Source organism: Aedes aegypti, chromosome 2 (assembly GCF_002204515.2).
Source record: "Aedes aegypti strain LVP_AGWG chromosome 2, AaegL5.0 Primary Assembly, whole genome shotgun sequence".
NCBI classification, from domain to species: domain Eukaryota; kingdom Metazoa; phylum Arthropoda; class Insecta; order Diptera; family Culicidae; genus Aedes; species Aedes aegypti.
Genome location: NC_035108.1, coordinates 273,854,439 through 273,871,537, shown reverse-complemented (window position 1 = coordinate 273,871,537; position 17,099 = coordinate 273,854,439). Strand labels below are relative to the sequence as shown.

Here is a 17,099-nt window from a genome sequence, read left to right as displayed (position 1 = left end):
TAAGTGCTACGTGGAAAGTGCTATGGAAGAAAACCACGTATGTTTTCACGTAGCCTTGACGTTTGGATTATTTTGAGTGTAAAACAAAATATGTTCATGAGCCAACGAAATCAATAGGGTCCTAAAGCCCTGCCCCAGTTATACTCCACTGCACTGTGACGTCACGCATCAATTTTGATAGGTACTGGTCCTGTTGTTTACAGTTTGGACTTAGTACTTTTTTCGAATCATTCTTAATTTCGTGAAAGTTTGCTGCGAGGAGAGGTCAAATCCACTGCAGATACCCCCGGATCGTATTATTCTATCTTCCTACCGTGGAAAATCGTCACCATCAAGCATGCTGGTGATAGAAATGCGAAGATGAAAAAATGATGGAAAAAACGACTAAGTCCGAAACGTAAACAACAGGACCAGCAGTGTCAAGTGAGGTTAGGCTTGTCATATGCAGCGCTCTATAGTGCCAAACGCTGTTAGTTTAGGCTAAAACACATGTTTACTCAATTTTTTAATGTTTTTCGTTTGTTTAAGCCCAAAAAACATTTTTTATGTATTTTTTGAATTTTGTCACACCTTTTGGCTTTAACTCGAATTGTTGTCAAATTGTGTATTTTGTTTTCCGTGTCCCTTCCGATTTGTCAAATAGGAACAATCCCAGTGTTTAAACTAAAACCCCTGTGGTGTTTTTGTCGACTAAGCGAACGTCAAACATGATCAAAAGTGTCAATGTTCATTTATGGACCTAATTTTTAAATTAAAGTTTCGATATGATATAGGGTAGGTGTACCAGTTATGGCCATAGTGGTTCCCTATTTCGCCATACGTGATAGCTTGAATTTCTTCACATTTTGAAAAGTGTTGTGTGTTTTAGCGGTATGATAAAATATGTATCTAGATGTCAAGATTAATAACGTGAAAGTTATCCAAATAGGGAACCACTATGGCCATAACTGATACACTTTCACTAGCCGTTATTTGAGCGAGAAAAAAATGCTAAAGTAGTTGTAGTAACATGCTCTTTCGTGTAAATAAATAAAAACAAGATTTCATTAAACATTTTAGGACCGTATTCAGATCATAGTAGATATTGCCCATTGCACGGTGACGTCATCAGAAAATCGCTCTCTTTCCCTCCTTCGGAAAATCTGAAAACAACGGTGCCAGTACCTGTCAAAGTTGAAAGGTAGGGGGATTAGGGGTATAATGAACATACAGAGCGAAATGGACACCCCCCAATGAGAATATATACTAAGGTGTGGAAAAAGAAGCAACGGCTATGTATTAGTAAAGAGAAAAACGTAAACAAAAATAACTACGTCACTTATTTACACGGCTTCTTATGGAACCTCGCTCGCTTGTAGTTGTGAAACATTTTGCACCGTACACGGATGTCACGCACACTACATGTCTTTTCCTCACCTCGGTATATATTCTCATTGGACACCTCCTCTATCTCTGAGAATATGCATACTTCATCAAAACTTCATACACTGCATGAAATCTGTATTGCATTTGGAATATTTGATGTTATAAAAGTTTATGTTTTGCTTCAATTGTCCTTTGAAATTTGACTTTAAGTTTTTCTCAGTTTCAAATTGTCATATATGCAAGGCGGTTGAAGAATCTATTTTTTGGGCACATTAACGAGCCTAGAGAGGTTATTTTTAGCTATTATGATTGAGGTAGATTCCCTTTCTAAGAGGCTTTTTCCCAAGACGATGTCCAAAAAGAATTACCACCGCTATCGGGTCCAACGGAAAATCGAAGACACGGGTTCAACCAAGGATCGAAAAAAGGAATCAAAAGTTATAATAATTAGCACTTGAAAAGTGCTATTTCATTGATTCAGGCTTTTCGATTCAAGTAAGGAACCAAAACGTGCCACCAATCGTGACCAGTTGTTCAGTATTTGGAGGATTTAGGCAGGAGATCTGGAACCCCGTTAGGGAAATCGCGAAGAAATATGCCGGAAACATCTCAAGATCGCAAATTTCTTCTCCAACACCTTGAAGAGAAGAGGCATATTTTTTGCTTACGACGACAAAACTGAAAAAAATGTATTCAAGGTCTTAAGCGGTCTCTCAAGTAACTATAAGTCACCTGAAGAGTCAAAAATAAGATAAATGATTTATCTGGATTTTCCCCAGTACAAGTAATTATAATGAAAAAGAGAATCCAATCTGGCTTTCTTTTCATTTTCATTTTCATTTTGCAGCGTTTGGTGGGGCAATGAGAGCGCAAGTCAGTCCAAAGCCGGGGGAAGGGATAGGTAATGGCCGTAATAGTCTATGCGGACCACTTGAACACCATCGGAAAGGATAAGAAGGGTTGGGGTAGGGTATAGGGAATGGGAATTGGAGAAGACTTGACACAGTAATGCGATTAATGCTGTAAAATGTAAATGTGCTGAAAGCAATTTAATTTGAGTTTTGAAGTTTGATTTTACTTACTAAAATTCCAAATAGATCGGTCATTGTACAAGTAAGAGAGAATATGCTGATCGCTTTCTAGAAATTTTATAAACAACAAAAAATAACAAGTGAGTGATGCTAAGGGCTGCTGATGGCACGATGTGACGCTTTAGGAGATTTTGATACTGATTGAACATTACTATAAAGAGCGCAATTCAATCGATGGTGATAACTTTACAGACTTTATCTGTTCTTGCACTGATTGACGATGCTGATTTATATAAAAATTCATTTGTTTGTGTGATCCAGGTGTTGATAATGAAAAAATTTTACATACCCTTGATGATAATACTTCCCTGACCAGAAATATTATATTTTGAGCACCCTTTTCGAAGCTGTTCTATCTTGGTATCCATGTACTGCTTTCAATCCTGAAATTATTCTTATTGTGCATGCTCATGCATTATATTAGTGGTGCTCATAATCATGCAACAAATAAGAAGGAGAGAAAAAGAGAATATAGGAACAGTGATTAGTAATGAGTTAATTATGTAGTTTTGTTAGAATTATAAACAATTAAATAGTAGCAATGAATAGCTTACGAAAACTTTGCAGCATAGCTGAGCCTTTCGGATAGTAAGACCGATGTATAAAAATAATTTGTTTCGAAATTGTCCGCGTGGTCTTCTAGTGCCCCTATAAGATAAGAATCAGTCATAGACATACATACCGAATGAACGCCATGACCCTATGACCAAAATTTGTATATGTATAGCCTTAGCTGATGTGGCTTTTCTAATAGGTAGTTCTTTCACTCATTGATTGTCTTCAAAACCTTGTCAAGTATAGAAAATTGATTTTATTTCATTTATTACTACATTGAAGCTACATTGTACTTATTAAGTATTAGGTATTATTTTATGTTTTTGTCACTATTGAAATTTTTAAGGCCAGAATTCCCAGTGAGTGAAGAATTTTATAGTACTAGAACACCATAGAAGATCGCTAAACATTACCTAATCATGGAACGGCTTTTTGCTCTATTATTTTAGGTAGATGCTATTGATCTCCCTTTGCTCCTATCCGCAACCCGGTGCACGCGCCCTGTTGGTTTTCGAAAACCTCGTAGAAGATTACAAACCGTCAATGGCATTCCCAATTACTACCCCACATTGCACATTCAAGGGTCTGATTGTGCTCCTAACCCACCCTCAGTCTGTAATCTTCTCGCCAGTTTGAAATTATATTTTCCCGAAGTGAAAGTAATTTTGATGAGTGATAGCGTAGTGCAGCCCAACTGCATAGTACAGTAGTTTAACCAGAATCTTTAGGTCAGAAGATAAAATCTAAATTTTGTAATAAAAAGGTTGCCATTGCTTTGAAATTCACCCAACATCTAATCAAAACTACTAACAACAGCGACCAATTATCAAAATTCATCGCTCCCTGGAAAATATAATTCCAAGCCCAGGGAGAATCCAATCTGGCTTTCTTTGAACAAAAAACATCTATCGTATTAATATACTTACTTATCTGGATCTTCATCGAAAAATATCGCTGCCTCAGGAATATTGAATGCATAAAAATCCTTCTGATGTTGACACACTCCCATATCGGTATTGCCTGGCATCAGCACCCCATTAGCCTCAGCCAAATGCCACACGCAAAACTTCAACAGTTCAATCTGCAAAGCATTAAATTGTATTTGATATAATAGCCTTTGTTGGCTTTGCCTATGAAGAACCATACCTTCATCCCGGGTGAATATGCCACAACTTCACAGGCATTTTCAACGCCCATGAGAAGACGTTTTCCTTTGGTTTTGTTCAGTCTGTCGACATCGGTATGGATCTGGCATTCCCCCAGCAAACGGTAGGCCAAATCGTCAAAGCTCAGACAGCGTTCGGTGAGATTGGTCAAGGTATTGCTGATCTGGTTGATTTCCGAGAGCAGATAGATGTAGTTTTGAAACTGTAGCCAAATGCGTGTCAGTTCCGAAAATTTTGGCTGGAAAGTAAAATTGAAACGTCGTGAAGCTACTTGTGAATTTTTTTTTTGGTATTATGGGATGGCCTACAAAGACTCTATCCGTTGGAATGGCCGTCCGATATTGAACTGATTCATGGATTTTTATCAGCTTGCTGTTGTACTCCTGATTACATGTGTCGATGTTGAATTTAATCAAAGCTAGCTCATCGATAAGCTTACGAGTATACACTTCATGTTGACGATACATAACTAGGAGATCTTTGAGATTATCCAGGTCATCTGATGAGATATTCTCTGGTAGAAGCGTGACAATCGTCCTGTTCCTCAAGTCGTATGCTATAGAAGAATTTAATGCGCTTGTGAGAAGGTTGACTTTGTCCATTATTTCGCAAAGGGTGATTTGAAGAATGGACTTTGTGGAGTCGTGTGACTGATCCAATACTCGGGGGACTGTAAAGACAAAACACCTGTATTAGTTAGACTATAAAGCATTTCGAGTACCGTAAACCGGGGGCAAATTGATCTGTGTTTTTAAGATTTCTGTCGTATTAAACTTATTATTTCAGACATTATCCAATTACTTCGTCGAAATCAATACTGCGCTAATCTTTTTCAGCATATGTAAATTTTTTTTTTTATAAAAGAACATTAAACAGTTCATAAATCATCCTTAAACATCAAATATTGAAAATTACTCTTTGGGGTAAAATTAATCAACATAATATATATTATAGCAAAACATGATTAAAAATTATCAACTTCCTTCGAAATAACGTTCTTCTGAAACAAACAGTTTCATGAACATAACCGTTGATGACCTAAAATTCGATGTTGCTTTTCTCTGATTGATCAGCATAAACGAAATTTAAAAGCATAAGCAAAATTGCATAAGGAATTAACAGATGGAGCTCGGGAGTAGCTTTCCATCTTCAGTGCACAATTTCGGAAATTACAAATATTATAAAGTCAATAACGGCGCCGACAATGTTCTTACGATCATCGGGAAAGGGAAGCAATGTTAGAGTGATATCCAATGTTACTAAATATCGAGCATTCTTCTGCATCTTCACAGTGGTCACGGCAAGGAGTTTTTGTTAGTGGGAAGGATTCAAAATTTACACATTCTGGATTCACCTTGGTAAGTGATGCGATTTGTGTATCCTCAAAAAGGCATAGATTAAGACTGAATATTTAATATGTGAACACCTTTGGTGACGAACTATTCAAAGGTTTTGTAAATACAAAATGGGACATGTGTGTTGTGTTTTCATGTTACGGCATGTGTAACGGTATTTCAGTAATGAAAGGAATATTAGGGCCCTATTTTATAAGTAGTGTCGACCAAAATGACTCGACTGGAGTCGCTGTCGACCAAAAACTACGCTCGACTCAGCTCTGTCACTCGAGTTTATCGACAGTTGTCACTCTATGTGACTGGATTACTATAGGGCGCTTGCAGCAAACAAAAGTGTGCCCAACGGCCCCTTTGATTTTGCTGGGTAACGGTTTGAAACGGAAAACACGTTACGAAACGTTTCCCAGCAAAATCAAAGGGGTCCGTTGGGCACACTAAACAAAGGCTGCAAGTGCCCTATGGGAGTCGACCGGTGACATCTGAAATATCCATGCTCACTTTAATCGACAGTGACTACAACTGAGTTACATGAATCTGCTCGATTTACAAAATAGACCCGTTAGTATGATATCCGTTGTTAATAGAGATAGAGATCGAGTATACCTCTTCTGCCAATGGGGAGCTTCTGCTAATAGGGAAGATTTAAGAGTTATATGAAATCAAATGGGTAAATCATTAGAGTCACAGAATGAATCAAGGTGTAGCTAGAGGGGGCAGGGAAGGGCCGTTGCCCCCCTGGCCGATGGAAAAAAAAAAATAGAATCATAATAAATATTCGAGCTGTTTAGTGGAATACCTATAAGTAAATGAATACCGAGTTTAGTACTATACCATTTAATTCCACTAGAGTTTGTATCCTTGGATAGATACGCGTAGTTCTAGCTCAACTGTAAGGCCGTCTTCAGTGTCGTGTATTAGATTCGACTCTAGTACAAGACACTGAATACGACATTACAGTTACGGTCGAAATATGCGTATCTGTCAAATAATACAAAATCTAGTGGAATCAAATGGCATTGTACTAAATTTGATTTTCATTTATTTAAATAAAATCAACTAGTTTGCCTTTAAAAATTGTTTTCAGTATTCATATTAAAAAAATGGAGTCCAGTTTGAAACCAAGACAAAGATATATTTAGAAATCAACCGGAAAATCGCTCCTTCTCAAAAATTGACTTATATTTTGTTTCCTTCCAAAGGTCTTACCAGAAATCATTCGATGGTGTTATTCATCCCTATACTGCCCATAAACGCATAATTATCCCATGTGAATAGGAAATCCAGCAAACATGGGACTGACATGCGTTTATGGTCAGTATGGGCCTGAGTGACAGAAAAAAATACTAAAATTCTCACCGCTCAGCGGATACTTAACGGGTCTCAACTATTTTTTTTCAGTATACTCGTACACATATCTAGTTTCTAAAAGTGGCGACACTTTGGGTAATACTAGTTTAGAGTTTTATGTTTATGTGTGAAAAATTTGATCGCGATCTGTCGCAATCTGCCAGCAATTCTTGGGCACGATGATCGATAATCCTGGTCAGTCGCACAGATGGATCGGTAAAAGGTTTGGAATCCACCATTCCACCGTGTCTCGCGTTGTGAAGATGTTCCAGGAGACGAAGACCATCGAGCGGCGCGCTGGAAGCGGTCGAAAATCCAAAACGGAAAACCCAGAGAAGGCGCGGAAGATAAGGCAGTACTTTAAGAACAACCTTTCAATCCGAGACGTGGCCAAAAAGGTCAATTCGTTAAAGTGGTTTGTCCAGCAGACTATAAAGCGGGCTGGGCTACGTGTTTTTAAATTAAGTAAGGCGCCACACTGGACTGACAAGCAAAACACGGTGGTCAAATTGCGTGCGCGGAAGCTGTACCGTGAGTGGCTGGTCAAGTCAGGCTGTCTCGTCATGGACGACGATCGACAGGCGATCTGCAAATGTGGACAAGACAGCAAACCGTTCGTTACAACCGGCACCATAAACGGGCACAATTATCGAGAGAAATGCTTGCAGAAGCTCATCGTGGTCCCACGCTGTTCTGGCCAGATCTCGCTTCGGGCCATTACGCCAAGCCTGTAAAGGATTGGTACGAAGCGAAGTACGTTAAAGTGGTCCCGTAGGAGGCCAACCTACCAAATACACCAGAACTTCGTCCGATTCGAAAAGTTTTGGGCGATAATGAAGCAGAAGTTGAAGAAAAGCGGAAAAACATTCAAAACCGATGAAGTTTTGAAGAAAAACTGGGAAAAATTGTGTATGAAAGATGGGCGAAGCCTCGCCCAAGATCTCATGGGCAGTATCAAGAGAAATGTACAAGCATTCAGCTTGGATGACGAAATTCAATAACTGAATTATGAATTATACATAGATAATATATAGTTATTTAATCCCTGAAAATTTGAGAAGTATCCAATTTAAAATAAACTTTTGGTGATCATTTTTGTGTGTCTCATTTTTTCCGAGTTCAGTCTTTATAATATTGAATATCAAATCTTACTGATTTATGGAATCACCGGCATAACTTTGACCACAAGAATGTTCCCGAGTTTCTCTGGCCACTTCTAGAAACTAGATATGTTTGCCAGTATACCGACAAAAAAAATGAATCCGTTAAGTATTCGCTGAGCGGTGAGGGTCTTAGTATTTTTGCTTTTACTCAGGCCTATACGGGTTAACAGTCCGCAGTATATCTTTCTAGAGATGAATCTGCCAGAAATCTCATATGAAGTTCAAAAGGATTATGCCGAGGATCTGTCTAGTTATCTTAAAATTAATAAATACAGAAATTCTACGAAGAATACGACAATGTATTTAATAAGAGATTGTTTCACACATTCCCCAGGAGTTCTGTCTGGGATTTATTTAGATGATTCTTCCGATTCTAAAGAGGAATTTCTTCAATGATCACTCCAGGGTTTATTTCTAGAAATCTTGGAGTACCTCGAATTTCTCTCACCAATCGTAAACAGTATCTCAAGGTAATTTTTGGAATGTTTCATCAATTGTTTCAAGTGTTCTAGCAAAGAACTGGCTGAGATCTTTCATGCATTCTCTCTTGAACTCAATCACTAATTACACCCGAAGTTTAATTAGAAATTATATTATCTTAGGAATCACGTTAGAAGTATTTTTTATTTTTGTAAAATTTGTTCGGTTATTGTTATTTAGATATATTTAGTAATTCTTCAGAAAAATCCTTGCTCTTAATAATTCGTTAACTTCTTCAATGATGCTGTCATTTTCTGTGGGAGTCTTTGATGAAATTCAGATATCTCTGAGAACTCCTCCGATTTTTTTTACGGAAACTGTACTCACTTTCATTCTGGAATTTTTACATCTTATTCTTTATGATCATCCAGAGAACTTCCACCAAAGATTATCGAAGGATTCCTACATGAATCATTTCAGTTTTTTTTTCCAAAGAATCTCCAAGAAATCGCTCTCAAAGTAATTTGTCTTTAAAAGTTTTTGGATATTATCCTTGCAAATCTCCTAGAAATACATTTTGAGCTTTTCCAAAGAAGTTTACAGAATACCTCTAATAATTGAAATATATTTAATGATATCCCTGTCAATGTTGTGCAAGCATTCCTTTCAAGATTTTTTGTAAAACTTACTCCAGATCTAGATAAATAAAAATGGAATGATTTTTGTATGCCACGAAATAACTTGAGAACGAGTCAACGGATCTGATTCTTTCACAGTTAGGTTCTTGAAGTGTTTCGACGTGTTAGTGTTTAAAAATAGGGGTAGGAAGCAGACACTTTGTTAGTAGAATTTTGTTTCACATTATCTAACAGCCTACTTCGGGACAAAACAAGGTTTGTCGGGTCAACTACTACTACATAAAAATGCAGAATGCTGAAGTTTCTTCAAGAGATTTTTCATAGAATTTCTAGGAACTTTCTCTAAAGTTCTCTTGGGGACTTTCAAAAAGTTCGCCGAAGTTCCAAGAAAGGCTTCGGAAAAATAATTTAAGAAATTAGTTAGGGGTTCAGGTCATTAGGCCGAATATCGAAAAGGTCGTTAGGCCGAAATAACATTAGATCACTTACTACAATTTTAAATGGGCAACACATTTATTAGCGTTATTTTTCCTTCTTTTAATCGAAGGCTGTTCTTTCTAGTTATATTTCACAGCGGATATTGTGGGCTTCTAGGTAATGCAAATTATCCTGATCTAACAATCAACAGTCCATTAGACTTGGAAATTAATTTGGCGGCTTCTAGGTAATGCAAATTACCATGACCTATCCATGTTGGATATCCATTCGATTTTACGGTTCGTTAGAACTATCGGCCATTTCCGGCCTAACGACCCTTTCGGCCTAACTGCATTCGGCCTAATGGCCTTCGGCCTAACGACATTCGGTCTAACGGCATTCGGCCTAACGGAATAGAACCACACCTCAAATGATATACCGTGCACCCCCGCTAATTTGAACGGTACCTCATGCAAACCATCGGGGTTCATTTTTAATTTGAACATCTAGTCACCTTAGAAACGTGTTTCTGGTTACCTCTTTCACAGTTTTGTTTTGATTCTGCGTTGCGTTTCACAGCGTTCCATCTCACTTCACTCCATTCCATGATCTAAATGACGTTTGAACCATTTTTAATCTGAACGATGTGCAAATTAGCGGGGTACAGATTAAAAAGTGTTCAAATTAAATGTGGTCAAACCAACGAGAGTACCCAGTACGTATTTTGATTTCATGCAGGAATTACTCCTAAAATGTATCGCATTGGTTTTTCCAAGAAATAATCTTGCGATTTCCGTTGAAAAAAAATGTTATGATTTTTCTCAAGATCCCTCCAAATATTATGTAGAAATTTTTCCAAAGATGCATAAGGAATAATATCAATTATTTTTGCAGGATTTTATCTAATACTCCAGGTTTTACTATCATATATCTAAGAATACTTCTGAGAACACAAAAAAATCATCTTAAGAATTCAAAGGATTTTTTTACATGTTACTTCTTGCATTCCACAAATCCTTGCTGAATTTTTTTTGAGAAATCTTTGAAGAACTTCCTGTGCTTATCTATATAAATAAAAATTGAATGGTGTTTGTATGTCACGAAATGGCTTACGAACGGGTCAACGGATTTGGATGATTCCTTCTCCGTTTTGTTCGTCAAGGGTTCCGACGTGTTTGAATGTATAAAAATCCCAGGATATTCTCCGGGAAAGTTGAAAAACGAGCGCGAACGAAACTGTCATTTTATATGGGACGATCAAAAGCGTTTTTCAGAAGCCTACTTGATGGCAAGACGAAGTTTGCCGGGACCACTAGTTGCAAATAGAAATTTCCAAGTAATTTCTTCTTCTTCATCATCTTCTTCTTCTTTTTCTTGGCATCACGTCCTCACTGGGACAGAGCATGCTTCTCAGTTTCTGAGAGCTTTCTTTGCCAAAGTTGCCATTTTCGCATTCTTATATCGTGTGACATAGAGTGTCAGCCCAGGGAAGTCAAGGAAATTTCCACTACGAAAAGATCCTGGACCGACCGGGATTCGAACCCAGACATCTTCAGCATGCCTTTGCTTTATAGCCGCGGACTCTAATCACTCGGCTAAGAAAGCAACGTCTGGAAAGATTTTTGAAGAATTTTTTGGGAAAATATGTGTTTTTTTCCAGTTTGAATAAAGGGTGTCTGCGATGAAATTGCCACACTATGAAATTGCACTAACTTTTTAACCGTTGGGTAGAATTTAATGAAAATTTGGGTGGATTTAGTTCATAGTGCATTATTTACATCCTGAAAGTTCTGTGATCGAAACTCGCGGAAATGGAGTCGAAAGAACAGCTCTCGCATCGTTCCATCGCTAAAACGTTGGGAATCGCGAATTCCACGGTGTCGCTAGTGATTAAGCGGTTCGAGGAACGATAGACCACCGATCGGAAGCCCAGAAGTGAAGGAAAAAGTATTCCGTACAACACCAAAAATCACAACCGCGTAGTTGGGGCCTTCAACCGAAACCCGAACGCCTCCAACCGCCGGCAACCTGTTTTTCACGGCCAAGGATAAGTTCAGCGTTCCGGAGCATGTCCGCACTCAGAATATGTCCAAATTTGCAAAGAAACTCCTGGTTTGGCAAGCCATCTGCACGTGCGAGAAGCGGAGTGCACCTTTCATAACCCAGGACACGATGAACTGACAGGTGTACATGAAAGAGTGCCTCCAGAAGCAACTGCTTCCTCTCCTGAAGGCCCACAACGTCCCAACAATCTTCTGGCCGGATTTGGCCTCATGCCACTTCTCCAAGGACGTGCTGAAGTGGTATGCGGACAATAATGTCATTTTCGTGCCGAAAATGTTCATCCCTCCCAACACTCCGGAGCTCCGCCCCATCGAGAAGTACTGGGCGATTATGAAGCAGCACCTTCTTAAACGACCTAAGGTAGTGAAGACAGTCGAGGAACTGAAGAAAGTATGGGTTTACATGCAAAAAACGGTTGATTCACAGGTGGTGCAGAATCTTATGGCCGGGGTTAAGGCCAAGGTGCGGGCATTTGCGTATGGACTGTAAATAAAATACGTAAAACGTAGTAAAATGGTAAAATGAAGTTTAATAGTTATTTTTTAATCCCTGAAAATTTGATGGCAATCGGATGAAAACTCGAATTTTGTGAATCAATTTTGTATGTGGCAATTTCATCGTGGACACCCTTTAGGGATTTCAAGATGAGTTTTGTGGAATTTATAGTAACTTTTTTGGAAGAATTTTAAAAACATGCCTATTTATTAATCTTTGTAGAAATTTTGGAGATCTAAAAATATTGTTGATTTTTAAAAGAACTCTAGAAGTTATGCCATGAATAATTTTTGTAGGAAATAGTTAAAAAAAATTTAGAGGTTTTCTCATATCTCTAAAAGAACTTTCGATAATATTGTTGTCGTACAGAAAATAAATCGATGGAAGAATCTTTGATAAAGTTCATGGAAAATTTAAGACATGGTCCCACAAAAAATACCATATTAAAAAAAATCACGGGGATATCTTCAGGAGAAAGTAATGTAATTTGAACAAAGTCCTGAAAAAAATGGATTGTTTCTTGAAAATATATTAAAAATTTTCCTGAATCAATCCTTAGTTTAATTCTGAGTGTAATTTCGGAAGAAATTGAAGAGGAAATAAAAGCATCTGCTGAGTAATTTGATGCATTATTCCAAAGAGTTCAATTTGGAAAATACTTTGTGGAATCTATTAGAAATTAAAAATCTTTGGAGTAGTTTACGAAGTGCAATAAGTGAGAAGTTGAACTTGTGTATTTAGAGCCATAAATTTGATGTAACTAATGCACTGTGGAGATGTTAAAACAGCATGGAGTAATACCAGCTAGACATCTGTAGAAAAAAAAATTCTTATATCTTGTTTCAATAACTTGCTAGGCTGCAATTGCCAATCAATGGGCACTCTACCAATTGAATCTTTTGACTTTCTTCAATCTGAATTATTGGTTTAGGATTTCACCTTGCCCACTGTTGATGTCCATCCTATTTCAACGTTTCATGCAAAAAAAATCTGAAGTTGTGTATAGTGATAGTTTTGAGTGCAAAATCCTTTAAGGCAGCTTCCCTCCCCTAATGGAAATCCTGGCTACGCCCATGGAAGCGGGCCATCTTGATGCACTCAGTATATTTTAATGGAATAAACAGTTTTATGATCGAATAACAAACATTCTAAATCAGTACCGTAATTTCGGGTGAAATTGATCATTTTTCACGGTTTTTCTTGTCCGTTTTCTATAATGTTAACAATGCCAAACAATTGAATGCAGGAAAACAAGTACGAAGGTGAGTCTCATTGACTCATGTACCGAATTTTTTTAACAAATGTCATTTTAGTGCTAAGAAATATCTCTAAAATAAAAAATCGGGAAATCTCATTTCGGGGTGAAATTGATCACTTGTCAATGCGATTATTGTTAGTTTTCAAACCAACTCTATATAATAAATTTGAGGTCCCTGAATCCGAATATGCTTGCTAAATTCTCAACAATACAATAATTATAGAAATAATGAATAGTTAAATTTCAAGAATTACGCAAAAAACGCCTAAATGTATGCAATTTACTAAGGAATATCTCGATATCTAACAGAAATTCAATTATTTCCACCGAATGACCAAATTGATACGAGTTTTGGTTATGAAATCTGGTTTGGGGATATATCTCAAGCATCCTCACAAACTTTCAGGTTTATAACATGTTCAAATTCTTGTTTAGAACTAGAAGTTTATGGATGTTTGTCAATATTGCACCGCACATGATATTGGAATTTTACATTATTTTCATAGGAATAAACATTTTTTAACGCAAAACACTTTACAACACACAATTCAACAATAGTTACGACAAACAACGTTCATTTACTGCAGGTTACATTGATATTTGTGCTCCAATAGGAAGAAATAAAATCGAGTGACACGATGATCAATTTCACCCTATTGATCAATTTCACCCGAATTTACGGTATGCTTTCAAAGTTCATTTCACACATCATTTTAAATACAACCAGCTTATATCTCGGCTTAGCATAAAAGTATTGGTTAATACCGTAAAACGGGGTATCTTTGATAATGCGGGTAAATTTGATAGCGTGAGATCCACAACATACAGTCAAACCTCCATGAGTCGATATCTGAAGGGACCATCGACTCATGGAACTATCGAGTCGTGGAAACAAAATCCTTGGAAAGCTGTTTGAGGGGACCATCCTAGTAACCATGAAATTTTGTTTTCAGTATGGAACCATCGAGTAATGGAACATCGACTCATGGAGGTTTCACTGTACTAAATATAATAACATATTGCTGTGTGCGTTTGAAATGCGAATATCAAATGCGGGAACACCAAAAGCGGTAAGATTTTTTACAAGAAATGCGATGTCAAAGATATATTTTTCTTGCAAGGGCGGCGGTGATTTATTTAATCGTTGCCAGGTGTCCTTTGATTGTTTTGTGTTACCGCATTTGGAGGACGTTTAGTCTAGATTTGCATCCCAAATGCAAACAGCAATAATATCTGTTAATCGATTAAGCAAAACGAATGCAAAAGTAAAGATTATTAGCATGACACTTCATGTCAGAGCTATTTTCGTTAGAATCGATAACATTTTAAGGTTCATAATCGAATATTGAAAATCGATGAGATTTTATCATTTTTTGATACTCTTACAATCTGTTCTACGATCATTATTTGGTGAAATTTTAAATAATTCAACATTTATCTCTGTCAGCCTAGTTATAGTTGAACATGAATCCAGTCTCAAATCTCTCTGAGAAAATCATTTCAACAAATTGGGGGCATTTTTGTAATCGAAGTCAGAAATTTCCATAAAATGTCAAACACCTAGAAGTATGTAACGCCCTATGTACTCTAAGTAATTCATTCGTTGAAAAGTGAATATCGATCGATATCTCTTCAAAAATATTATTTTTTAGCAGTTCATACAGACTTATAATGGTGTTTGTCATGCATTTTTGACCTCAATACACTTTTACAGCAGAATTTTACTATAAATTCTGTTATTTTATGAACAATATTTAATCCACGTTCTCTATCAACATTCTCCAATGATGTTCCAACTGCAATTATACCAAACAGTATTTTGGTTGTTTTTTAGATGTTCATGTGTTTACATAAGCATTATCAAAGTTACCCCACAACCGAAAATCGACTTTCAATCATATGAAAAATTATCGGCCCATTCAAAATGAGTCGCTATGCGATATTTCAACTGAAACCGATAACTGAGATACCAGTACTTGTTGTACTTGTTTTAAAAATATTTCAAATTAATTGCAGAAATATTCAGATTTTTGTCCAAAAAACTATCAAAGTTATTCCGTTTTACGATACTCAATTTGTCAGCCATTGTGGTTACACGTTTGGAAACATTAAATAATTTAATGAAAACTTTTTGAAGAACAAAATGGTTAAAAATCATCATTTAGACATCTAAAATCTAGAAAATGAATGTATGTGTTGCAAACAAAACAAAAAAGAAATTGCAGTTGGGTTCTGAACATGTAAAATTCGTACCACTGATCAATTTGACCCCATCTTACGGTATCGTTATCCGGGCACATACGATCCGACATTCCATTGGTGGAATTTCCTGCATGTTTGTTAAAAATACGAATGCCGCAGACAATTTCCCGTATATCCTTCAGTGCCAGCAATCGATCCTTTTTGTCCAGGGTAACGAACTTGGCTTTATCGCTGCGAGACATGACAGAGTTCAATGCCTTCATGGTTTCGTTGATGACCTCCTTGTTGTCTGGGCTCCCCAACCCCATGTGCAAAACGATATCGATGATAATTTTGTTGAATATTTCCTCCTGTTCGTCCTTGGTGATGACGTCGTTCTCGGTGATTTCCTTCAACAAATGTGCCGTTTTGAGCTGTAGATTTCTCATATGTTTTTCCACAACTTCATCCCGATTGAAGAAATTTTCCAAGAAGTAGAGTTGCATTTTCAGCGTAATCAATGCCGGGGAACGATCCTCTGTAAGTTATTAAAATCATTTTATGGATTTTACTTTAATTCTCATTTCATTCTTCATACCTGACAATCGTTGTACGCATTCCTTAACAAAATCGTCGTGATTCCGGCGGTCGGCACTCAGCGTTTCCATGTAAATCTCGAACTGTGGATCCAAACTGAGGAGGTTCATTACGAACGTAACCAAATGTTTATCATATCGAATGTTCTGGCGCTCACATTGCTTAACGATCTCGTAGAACAACGGCTTAAGATTCGCGTTTGATTCCAAAAGATAGGTTTTAAGATGGTTCGAAGTCATGATCCACGGCAGATAACAATCTTTATTGGAAGGAAAACTGTTCCTGAATGGGGTGGAAAGTCGACTGCCGTATGATTTTTGTTTATTTTTGCTTGCGTGGTTGTTTCGGTGGTTGCTACGAGATATTTATGTATTGCTATGGAAAACTTCCTTAATACCAAAATACCCATTCCCAGGCCAATGCCGGTTTAATTTTTTGCATCTCTTTTTTTACTGGAACAGAATAATTATTACAGTCAAACGGGGTAACTAACTTGCAACACTTTTCAACTTCAAGCTACAGTCAACTCTTCATAACTCGATATTGAAGTGACCATCGTGTTGGGAGGTATCGAGTTACAGAACACAAAATCAGTTCAACTGCGATCCAAGAGACCATCAAGGTAGCCACGAAACCCAACTTTTAATATGGTTCTCCACGGTAAAAAGAAGCAAGGTATTATACTCCGAAAAATGACATTTGGCAGTGACGTCATTCCTATCGCAAACTCGAACGAGTGAAAAAGAAAGCAAGGCCTGCTCTCCTTTACTATCCTCAAGGCCTCATGCTTGACGATAGGAATGACGACACATGTTTTGATGCAAAATCGTTGTTTACACGTGGGAATAGCCTACCTTGTTGTGTCTACCGTGATGGTTCTCTAACTCGATATTAATAGAGATACGAAATCAGTGTTGACATTTGGAACGGTGGCAGACTACAGGCGTGGGACAAAATTTAGATTTTCGCTCCAGTCCACTTTTTGGA

General features: G+C 37.3%; 2 protein-coding genes across 3 annotated transcripts in view; one reads left to right on the top strand and one right to left on the bottom strand.

The window, feature by feature from the left end:
* Nucleotides 1–16,650, bottom strand: part of LOC5570426 (cilia- and flagella-associated protein 206) — a 29,250-nt gene extending 12,600 nt beyond the window's left edge. Inside the window, exons 1-6 of one of the 2 annotated variants that reach the window (XM_021845102.1) lie at nt 16,270–16,360; nt 16,114–16,208; nt 15,637–16,053; nt 4,486–4,847; nt 4,158–4,415; nt 3,938–4,092 (exon numbers count right to left, since the gene is read on the bottom strand). In XM_021845102.1, coding sequence (XP_021700794.1) covers nt 3,938–4,092; nt 4,158–4,415; nt 4,486–4,847; nt 15,637–16,053; nt 16,114–16,183 — 1,262 coding nt within the window. In that variant the 5' untranslated portion in view covers nt 16,184–16,208; nt 16,270–16,360. Of the gene's footprint in view, nt 1–3,937; nt 4,093–4,157; nt 4,416–4,485; nt 4,848–15,636; nt 16,054–16,113 lie in introns of both variants that reach the window. The other variant, XM_001659080.2, reaches the window with a different exon arrangement.
* LOC5570421 (chromosome transmission fidelity protein 18 homolog) overlaps nt 1–17,099 on the top strand; it is a 44,859-nt gene that overhangs the window by 18,649 nt on the left and 9,111 nt on the right. The gene's annotated exons all lie outside the window — the stretch shown is intronic.